This window comes from Poecilia mexicana, unplaced genomic scaffold, assembly GCF_051168715.1.
Source record: "Poecilia mexicana isolate PSO_F unplaced genomic scaffold, ASM5116871v1 scaffold_3, whole genome shotgun sequence".
Taxonomy (NCBI): Eukaryota; Metazoa; Chordata; class Actinopteri; order Cyprinodontiformes; family Poeciliidae; genus Poecilia; species Poecilia mexicana.
In genome coordinates this window covers 13,191,499-13,202,475 of record NW_028263372.1, presented here as the reverse complement: position 1 = coordinate 13,202,475, position 10,977 = coordinate 13,191,499, and the positions used below count along the sequence as shown (strand labels likewise).

Sequence of the window (10,977 nt, the reverse complement as noted above, 5' to 3'; positions counted from 1 at the left end):
GGGGACTTCACCAGGTGCTACATGCCCCTGGTCTGCTTCAGAGACACCTCCAATGTGGAAAACAACCTCTCAGAAAACACTCCCGCATGATTTAAAGTAAACCCGTCTGAAACATGGTGCATGTGCAACAAGTCATGTTGTGTTATTTCTGTTGAGCTGGGTTTTTACTTTGCTAATGCACAAGACCAGAACATGAACTGTCTCTGTGGTGATATAAAGGACAGCTGAACAAGCCGGAGCGACGCGACAGATCAGGGGAGCTGCCGCGGCCGGAGTCCTGACCTTCCCAGTGGCAAGCGCATCTTTATAGGGCGCATATAAACTTTTGAAGTGGGACATCTAAGAGAAGCATTCAGAGCAATAGAGTGAGACTTTAAATACAAAACACAAAAAGAGTGAAAGGATGCATGACCTCTAACAAGGAGATGACTTCTTCCTCTTAGCAGCCATGTCCTCTGCTTTTCTTTCTCTGGATGAAAACCTGTGAGGCATAACTTGTTGCTTCCCACTATTATGCCGGATCCGAGTGAGCGCTAAAAGACCTCTTTGATGTTTTCACTCAAGCCAGTAAATCCTCTCACATGACTCAGTGAGCCAAGTCAAAAACCGCAAATTAATTATGACATCTGAAATGAAAGGAGATAGATCCTGTGAAGCTTTGTAACTTGAGTAAATATCTAAGCTGTCCTTTGAGTGAAAGTGAGTCAGATTTATGATATGCAACACAAAAAGCCGTTTAGAACATTGCTAAGGGAAGTTGTGGAAAACACCCCACGACTGGGTGTGCGTGGCCGTGTTTTTACAGCACTCTGGAGCTCGTGTGCAGAGCAGAGAGTGGTGTTTTCGAGCGTTTATAGCTCCCTCTCATGTCTGGTGGGCGAGTGGCAGCGTGCGCCAGAGAGAGGGTGTTTCTCCACTGCATCTGAGCCATGGACAGCTGACTGGTTGGGATCTAATTGCTCTCAAGTGAGGTCAGCAGCAGGCATTTATCTAAGCAGGGTGCACGACGGAGGATGCACAGAGTCAGCTTTGCCAGAAGCAGGGAAGCCTAGATGAGGACTGACAGCGGTTCTCACCTCTTGCTTGGCTTTATTGCATCACTGAACCAGGTTTACCTGGGTTTAACTGCAGCTTCAGACCTGAGGAGTCTCATCACTGGTGCTGAAAAGCAGCACGCGTCTGACAACGTCCCTCATCGCTTCAGAACGCATGTAAGTTGACGATCCACAGATATTGTTTGTTCAGTCTCTCCTCTTGCCGAAAGAGGAGAGACTTTATAGTTGTGAAGCAATCTGAAGTATTATTTTACTCTGTTGGAGGCATGACTCGTGAAAAGGAAGAAAATCACTGGCAAAATTCTGATTTACTATTTAAAAGACGTTTTTGTAAGAGGCTATTTGTACTATAGTATAGAGATATACCACTTTAAAACACAAGTGTTTGAATATTTATTCATCTATTTGCATTATTCAACACCTATGTGATAAGACATCTTGCGAATCAATCTTTTTTTTACAGTGACAACCAGTACAGCCATCCCTAATCTGGATTATTCCATTGTTTGTTGGACTATCATCTCAAGGGGATCAAGCGATTGACGAACTCTTTATATATGGACTCACAAACCTAGAAAGTCCCCATTCTGCCATCTTTTTGTTTTTTGGGGGTGGGGGGTTTTCACAAGACTTCTCACCTTTGAACTCAACCCAACCTCACAAAGTCTTCCTCCCATCCCTCTAGGAGTCCCTGAAACACAGACCTGAAAGATACAAGGCAGGGGTCAGGAGGTCGCTGGGTTGAGGAACAGCGCTCAGCTCTTGAGCTCGCGTCTCAGCATGTTCCTCATTGATCCCCACAGCATTGCATTATAATGCGCAAATGGATGCTGACATGGAACCTTCAAAGTCTGCTCTCAGGACTCTACCTGCACGCGATCTTTTTGCTTGGCAGCGTGTGTGTGGTCTACAGTGACTGCACCCCCGAGCAACGTGTTGCCATCATGAACTGCTCTAAACACGAGCGCCACACCAGGAACTATGATTACATGGAGGGAGGAGATGTGCGCATTCGACAGCTGTTCAGCGGCACGCAGTGGTTCCTCACGATTGATGACTCGGGCAACATTACGGGAACTCAAGATCCTACCAACTGCTACAGTAAGGATGTGGTCTTGTTTTAATTGCTTGGGCTAATTACAGGTTTTTCTGTTTTTTTATTACATGCAGAAAATGTCGTTTTGAATGCGAGTGAAGATCATCTCAGGCATGTTTTTCTCTTAAGATTTAATATTTTGAAGGTTTAGTACTTTGCTTGGCCGGTTTGAAAGAAACAATAAGGAGATGTAATGTGTAGTGTTGTTATTACAAAGGACAGAAATAAACTGAAGCAAGTGAAAGTCAAATTCTGGCTGTAATGAAGAAAAGTAAAAACATACTACAACTAAAATCTCAAACTCAACCACCTTGAAACAAAAACGTTTGCCGATTCACTCAGCTCTTGCCAGCACAACTAAAGACCGACACATTTAATTTGCCAGCTTTGATAGCAGCAGTTTAACACGGTTATCTGTTCAAGTCACTGCGGCGGAAAATTCATTTTCTTCAACGTTTATGTGTAGGGATGCAACTAAAACTCGCAGTCACAGTGAGGATGTTTTGCGTGGTTATCGTTTCCTCCTATCTGACAGTGTGGCAGAGGGAAAAATGTTGGCTTTAAAAGAAGATGCCTCATGGAAAAGATGTATTGCACAACAACTGGAAATGAAAGACTGAACATCTGAGACACCCACATGTGGCTGGGACTTGCACGCAAAGAGCCAAATAAATGTTGTTTTTTTATTTTTAATCAACAGTCTTTTGATGATACTAGCTGGGAATTTTTTTTTTAAGTTTAGAGAATGCTAGACTTCTTTTCTTGAAATAAGACAAAAACCTTGTTATGGGATTGTGCATTACATCGACCAGAAAACCAACCACTTCCACTGAACTTATCTTTTATGCTGCATAAAATATATATAATATAATATAATATAATATAATATAATATAATATAATATATTTTATCTCATTTATCTCATTTACTCTTTGAAGTTTTTTTTTTACTTATATTATCATTTATATTGTTTAAAATATATATTTTTACTTATCTTCAGAGCTTTTCATGCTGGTACAGAAAGTGATACCGCCATCAAATTATAAAACTATTTCTTTATAGGATAAATGTCTACTACTACAATTTTTTTTTTTTTTTTACTGAAAATGTGCAAATAAATTGTAATGAAATGTACATACAAATGTATTTACTTCTATAAATTTTGACATGAAATGAAGGCATTTAGTGTTTTCAGATGTGCAATAAGTCACTGCCCTAATAGGCCCGTGTCAAGGCATGGCCACAGCTATCATTTTTTTCTTTTTGTTTGACCAATACTATTAAAAACATGCAAAATTTGCCAGCTGAAATGTAGAAAGACCTGAAAGACATGGGACTAACCGAGAAAATATTGCAGCCGATGTTAAAATGTTACAAATTTTGCTCCCTTTTGCTTTAGAACATATAAGTGCTTTCAGTATCAGCGTGACAGAACAACATAATTTCAGAAAACCCCTCTACAATATCCTGTTCTTGAAAGGCTGTCTGCTGGAATCTTAGCGGCAAAGGCAAATCCGAGCTTCAGCAGTCTTCAGAGACATCAGGATTGGGGTTTCTACCCACAAGATTGTTTGCCTCGCCAAAGGCAGCAAGTGATGGCAAATCTGTTTAAGCTGGTGATTGCCTGAGAGGCTCTCTGCTTCAGAGCCAGAATGTCTTAAATGTGTGTGTGCATGCATGTCTGTGGAAATGTGCATCTTTTCATGATGCACCAAATGACTGGAACTGATAAAGGGCATTAGCTGGCCAGCGGATTACATTACCAAACATTAAAAGCAACAACATGTCCCGTTCCGTTCCTCCCAAATGAAATGACTGTAAAAGAGCAAATGAATGTTTAACATAACACGAATTCAGCGTCAGCTGTACCTTTAATCATCACGAGTTCAATCAGCAGATCAGACAGGCTGGGTTAGAATAATTTGAGCAAAGTAGTCAATGCTCACAATTAGAAGGACAAATTAAAAGGGCAAGCAGAGCACAAACAACATCTCCAGATCGGGACGCTACCATCTGTTTGTGATCTGGCAAAGACGCATGCATGCTTAATGTCAATCTGGAGAACCTCAGAAGAGTTTTCCTTTTTTTTTTTTTTTTTTTCCTCTATCTGCTTGTCAAAAGAAATAATATTTTTTACATAGAATAATGAAAGTGACACTGAGGCTTTAACGTAACCAAAACTCTGTCATCAGGACCTTGTTGTTGTTCATGAAATTAATTTGTGTTTATGTAAAAGATGAGAATTTCATTTCACGGTTTATTCATTCGCTGGAGTCAATGAGAAGAACAACATAGTAAGCCCTACATATTGCTGCATTCAGACAAGCTTTAAGTCTAATACAACAGATTCATTACCCAGACTTTCATCTGCTTATATATTGTTTTACATGATACTCAAATTGTTAGAGTAGAACTACTTTGACATATTTTTACTCAAGTAAAAGCAAAAAGGAGCTGTCCAAGAAGGCTATTCAAATACTGAGTGACTGATCAAAACGTAAATTATTTCATTTTTAAGAATTATGTCAGATTGACAAAAATATAGTTATGTGGAAATTTTGGCTGGATCTTTAGTTGGATTTTAACAAGATTTCAAACACTTTCCTAGCTCAATTTCTTTCAGTATAAAACCTGGAGCACTGAAACTTACAGCAGGTAACACAAATACAGGACAGGGTAAAAAGAAAAGAAAAAAACTTCCAGTGACAATTCATGCAGTGTATTATATAATCTGTCGACCTCCAAATTGCACAGCAGACAAAGTTTGTGTATAAACACAATGTCCTACTTTAACCAAAACTGTAGGTGTGTTTCTAGTGGATATTTTTGTTAAAATAAGCTTGTTTTCAAGTCACAATGGGTAGAGTATTTTGAGATTTTACTCAATTAAGACTAGAGATATTTCATGATAATATTACCAAAGTAAAAGTAAAAATAACAGTCTAGTAAAACTACTCCTAAAAGCACTCCCCCCGCCCCAAAAAAAAAAATACTGAAGTAAATATAACTCGTTACTACCCACCTCTGATGATATTGTAGATAAAGTAGTAGGACTTTCATTCATTTCCTTCATTTAAAACAACTTACTTGGAGCACTTTTTTATTGGCAACATGTATTTTCTCAAAACAAACAATAAAACGGAGCACAAATGTTCTGCCTTGCAACAGATTTGAAGAGCAGAGCTAAACTGTAGCGTGCAAAGCACATGCAAGGAGGCAGTTTTCTCAATCTCACGGGAGAGAAGCTTAATCTGTCTCCCATATGTGCAATGGCATAGGTTGTGGTTTGTCTAATGGCCACCCAGGCAAGTTAACAAGACTTGAACTAAGCCAGAAAGACCACAGACTGATTAATCGCAGGAACCTCCATGTTGTTTTGCTAATGAAGATGAATGTTGAGGTCAGCGTGGAGCTGGAGTGAAAGATGGATGTTGACAGTTCCTTATCTTTTCTGCAGTGTGTCTCATTTCTTTACTGCCTCGCTGTCTGGCAGGTATCCTGGAGATCAGAACGGTGTCCGAGGGGCCCACACTGGCCATCAAAGCTGTAAAGAGCCAGTATTACATCTGCATGAACAAGGGTGGGAATCTGCAAGCCAAGGTATTGCATTTCATTCGGTGTTGAACTGACGTGTCGCGGAGGAAGAGTTCTGAAACGTCGCAATAAAGGTTTGATATATTGTCATTGCAGAAGACCTACAATAAAAACTGCGACTTCAAAGAGGGCTTCCTAGAGAACCACTACAACGCTTACTCCTCTGCAAAGTGGACTGAAAAGGAAATGTTCATAGCGCTAAATCAGAGGGGGCGGCCAATGAAGGGGAAGAGGACCAGGAAGGCAAGCGTAGCTTCTCACTTCATCCCGATGAAATGCTGGGAGGAGGAGAGGAGAGTGGAGTGAAGAAACTTAAGACTTTGTCCCAGACTGTGTGACTCAGGTCACATTTATATCATACCAGACACATGTAGTCTCATTACAAGCATCACTCTCCGCTCTCCTAACGTTCAGTCGTATTAATAACTGAGAAACGAATGTATCATAAGCTACGACAGTCTCCATCATACAAGATACTGAAACTGCAAACATGGACTGAAGTTATTTTGAAGTAAATAGTATAAATTGTATTAAAACAGAAGTATTTTCTTACCAAACCATAAAAAAACACACACACTTCTACATGCAGTCCGGACTGTATTCTTTACAAATGATTTGCCACCAAGCTGCCGGATGAGGGGGACGTATTTAATCAAAGAATAAAATAAAATAAATGTAATAATTATTCAGAGGGGATAGTTGGTCTGACCAAAAAGTGCTGAAGCAAGCTGGGCTTGTCTTTACCTTCCACTGCACCAGATACATTCATACAGAGCTGACATAGTGCATGTAGTTAATGAAAATATGAACAGCAAGTCAAGCTTATTGTGATAGATGTGCGTGCGTGCGTGCGTGCGTGCGTGTGTGCGAGCGTGCATGTGTGTGTGTGTGTAATTTTCTGCATGGACTCTGGTCAAGTACACTGTAGCTGCTCACTGACTCTCTTTTCATATTTCATCTTAAAACGCTGAAAGGTTTTTGCTGCTGCTGAACAGACATCCAGATATATATACAGAGCAAATATCTTAATAAGTGAAAATAATCCCTACATTAAAAGATAAGATATTTGTTTGAAAGGGTTTTTCTTTATGTTCCTTTTCAGACATTCCTGTTGTACTGAGTGCCAGCTGGAAAAATACCCAGAGATTCAATATTTGATACTGTAATGTAATAAATATTACCAGAGTTTTGTCTATGGCGTTGCAGCACTTCCTCGCCTACGGCCCCCCAAATTTCCTCCTTAGTACAAAGCCGACATGCGCATCTTTTTTTTCCCCCTCCACTAGAGGGTATAATAAACCTCAAAATAAACTCACATCCCTTCGCTTATGAAACTTCTTAAGTCGACTTGTCAACAAGACATCAAACTGAAATGGAAACACTCAGCTCTCTGTTAGATGTTGCTTTGAACGTCTTCACAGCCACTTGTGCTCGGGTTAGACTGCATGTGAACTTTATGAACCGAGCCTTTATCCTGCCATAAACTAAACTGACGTTAAGACTAGAAAGCTCTGGGGGAACTTGAAGACAGAGGTGTGTGTTATATACTGTGATGACATTCAGCATTATTTATTCTGTTTATTAATGAGACAGTAAAGACAAACGTGGTATTTATTCTCAGCTTTTGCATGTCTGTAATATCCACTATGATATAGTCATACTTAATAAACAAAGAGGTCTGATGATCTATTATTTGCTGTGATTTCAGTGTTATGGTAAAATGACCCCGGTTCGGCAGCCTAATGTACTCTTTAACTCTGGATTTTGCATTATCCTGTTGATAAAACCTATTACCAGTAAAAACAAACTCAATGTATCAAATTTAAATGCTTCCTTTGTTCTTTGGATGATTATTTGCATGTTGTAAATAAATTTGGGGGAAAATGCTTGTGTCCCTAGAGAATCCTGACAAAATAATTCAGATTCATCCAATCTGATAAGAGAGACCTACACGAAATGCACCACAAGGGGTGCGATTATGAATTTATGATGGAAGATGCATCAAAGTTTACTTCATGTACAGTAAAAGTAGAGTCTTGTCGGTGTAAAAGATAATATTGCAGACTTACCGGCAGGCTGCCAACACATGCATTTAGTTATTTAAACACAAGAGTGGATTCCCCCCTAACCCCCCACAAAATAAAAATGCTCACCGACACAGAGAGCACGTTTTGCCAGGGTTCACATCTGGCTTGGAAAACCCCTGTCAGACGGAGACAGTGAAATTGAGAGAGCAAGCCCATGAAATACGATTGACCCAAACAACATCTGAGCAAGGTGAGGGCTTCTGCCAAGTCACGCAAAGTTAGTCTTAGCAGATAATTTGTAACATGCTCAAAACGTAAACACATTTCAGGCTCAAGGCCGTGAATTCCCAGTAGGAAGGACGTGAGGCTGGAGCCGACCAACGACAGCGAGAACCCTCCAACAGAAAGGATGCAGCACAGGCACACCAGATGCAAACTGTTACAACCTGCAATGTGTGACATAAAGGCGCCGATTGCATTTGGACATTTTCTTCCTGAAATAGCAACTCTCTTTAATATTTGGATCTGCAGTAGATAAATGGACAGCACGGTGAAACGTATTGCTTCAAGAAGCCACCTCTGAATAAACGTGAATTGTTTAACAGTTTGTCTACACGGTTTTCATTCTGCGTCATTAATGATTAGACGCTGTTTATTTTTGACACCAAAACCAAACAATTAGCTCTGTGAAAATGGCTAAATCTCTCCGTAATCTACGTAGGTGATGTCACCTTGTTTCAAAACCCAGTATGAAGAAATCAGAGTGATTCTTTATTTTTGTGCATGTAAAAAAAAAAAAAAAAGCTACTGTGCAATCTGATGAACCTCTTAGGATGAAAAACTGTTCTATAACAATGATTTACTCTTAATTGTGATGCTTCATAACAGCAGGATTGCATTTTTTTGTATAAGCATAAACACAGAAAACCACATGTGTCCCGTATTAAAGGCTACATGCGCAGACATGGGCAATGTCTACAAAAACAGTGAGGTCTGCGTCTGGCTGTTAACAACGGAGCCAGGAACACCCGACAGGAGGGGAGCATAAAAACAAACAAAGAAAAAAAAAAGGTGGATAAGGACGAACAGAGAGTGAGGTTGAGAACACACAACTGAACTTGATACATCTCAGGACCATAAAAACTTTCCTTCCCAAAGGAAATCTGTTGCTAGTGTGTTCTGTGTTTGCACCCCTTTGCAAGGAGACTCCAACAAACTTTAGACCAGAGGGAAATAGTATCACTGCTGTACTCTCATAACAGAAGATAGGATGAGGACAGAGAACTGGATCAGATATTTGTACTTTCTACTAAGTTATGTCTGTATTTATGCAGCAGATCTAACTTTTGAAGATCCATCTGCCCATCAATCCATGTATTTTCTCCCTTTTATCTAAGATCAGGTTACGTTGACCTGAGACTTAAAGGAGCTGAAATGCCCCCAGGAGTTTACACTCAGCACTTCATACTCACTGTAAATGGCTTCAGTGCGAATTGAATTTTATGGCCTGAAAAATGCCCTTCCCAGAGAAACCTTCATAGGCCATCCAATCCTGCTAATTAGTATCAAAAACAGGGAGTGTTGGAATTAAGACCAACAATTCAGCGACAGCTTTTGTTTTGGCATGCAGGGACCAGATTGGCCCTGAAAACTACCCAAGTAAGCAATACTCCTGCAAAGCCTCCCCAAAAAAACAAAACACTGGCTGTCATCTACAAAACTATCCACAAATTAAATGGTGTAAACTCTGATCTTTATATTTGAACTGTGTTGTTAATATCTTGACCAGGTTTGCCTTGCAAAACAAATCTAGGATCTCAACGGGAGAAACCCGGGCAAGCAGAGGCAGTGAATTAAGCAATGAACAAAACATAGAAGAACCTTTGTGATTAATAAGGTGCTTAAACACCCTTAGGTTACCCTGGTGGGTTGCATTTGTCATTATGTGTCACCAGTTGCACGAAACTAATGTTCATTTTAAAGTACAGTACAGTCTTTCATGGACTCATAAAATCCTAGAAATGGTTGATTACATTCAGTCGACTGTCTCTCATGGGTCATTTCTTTAAAAGCTGAAAAGGTCCATGGCAAATAAGTAACACATGTCTTTGTACTTAGCAAAATTACCATAACCGAAACTGGTCAGTAATCCGTCTGGCTTTAAATGACTCGTCAATGTTTATGGCTTTTCCAAGGATTACTAAGTGTCTTTGTTCCAGTGCAAAGGAACAGAGAAGATGGTGTGGGATATTGAGTCACGCCATCTTTACTCCATGTTCCAGCGGCGCGCACACATCTTAATCATTGCTGGTGAGGTGAAAAAAGTAAGTGAATCGGTTTTGGATCTCACATGTTGCAATTGTTTTCAATATATCTGCAGGTAAATTGCTGTAATTATTGCAAAGAACTGGACGATATTGTTAAAAATGTAACAACACACTGCAGAACAAGGAAGGATATAAAAAGGGTGCTTTTATAAAGCAGCAGTAAAATGGGAATAAGGTCACATTTTATTTAAAAAATAATGAGTCAGATCATGTTTTACAATTTTCAAAACAGAAGTTAACAGCCTGTATTTATTTATTTTTCCTATCCCAGTATGGAAAATCATAGGCTCGCTAAAATAATGCCCTGAAACAGCTGTGATAAATTACTTTATCATCATGCCTGAGAGCATGACATGTATGGTAAATTTCAGCAACTCTTTTTTTGGAAACAGTTAATTCAAGCAACATCCTCTCAAAGGATATTGCTTAAGAGGCGGAAATATATAAAGTATCATTGCTGGAACTGTTCAAGAGTTTAGCATTCAAACTGAGTGGACTTCCAGATAATAAATTCTTGAATTATCTGAAGATGCCAAACTTATTTCCGATGCAATTTGTAAATGTCGGAATGACATCACTGTGAAAGTGGAGCAACTGAAGCAGTCTCACTCTTGGCAAGTAAAAAACATGTTTCTGTCATTATTTGTGTCCCATTTAGATTCAGATTGTGTTCCACTTACTTTTTTTTTTTAATTCAAGTAAGAGCTAAAGGGTAACGTGCTTTTGGTCTGAAAATCAGTGAATGTCTGGTGCGTGGCAAGTAGCTCTTCAAAAAGTTATAGACTATTTTACAAAGCTGTTATGGCAAAGACATCAGACCACAGACTTTGAGCACAGGAAATCCATAAATGTCTGGCAGAGTGAAACAACCATTTATA

General features: G+C 39.5%; 1 protein-coding gene across 2 annotated transcripts; it reads left to right on the top strand.

Annotated features, from left to right (window-relative positions):
• The first annotated feature begins 900 nt into the window (after positions 1 to 900).
• On the top strand, positions 901 to 7,631 carry fgf7 (fibroblast growth factor 7). 2 transcript variants are annotated; one of them, XM_014968852.2, is made up of 4 exons: positions 901 to 1,211; positions 1,741 to 2,156; positions 5,645 to 5,751; positions 5,842 to 7,631. In XM_014968852.2, the coding sequence occupies exons 2-4, from the start codon at positions 1,871 to 1,873 to the stop codon at positions 6,049 to 6,051; spliced, it is 603 nt and encodes a 200-aa protein (XP_014824338.1). In that variant the 5' UTR covers positions 901 to 1,211; positions 1,741 to 1,870; the 3' UTR covers positions 6,052 to 7,631. The 2 variants fall into 2 exon arrangements, with proteins under 2 accessions (XP_014824338.1, XP_014824337.1); XM_014968851.2 differs by having other exon boundaries at positions 1,519 to 2,156.
• The last annotated feature ends 3,346 nt before the right edge of the window (positions 7,632 to 10,977 follow it).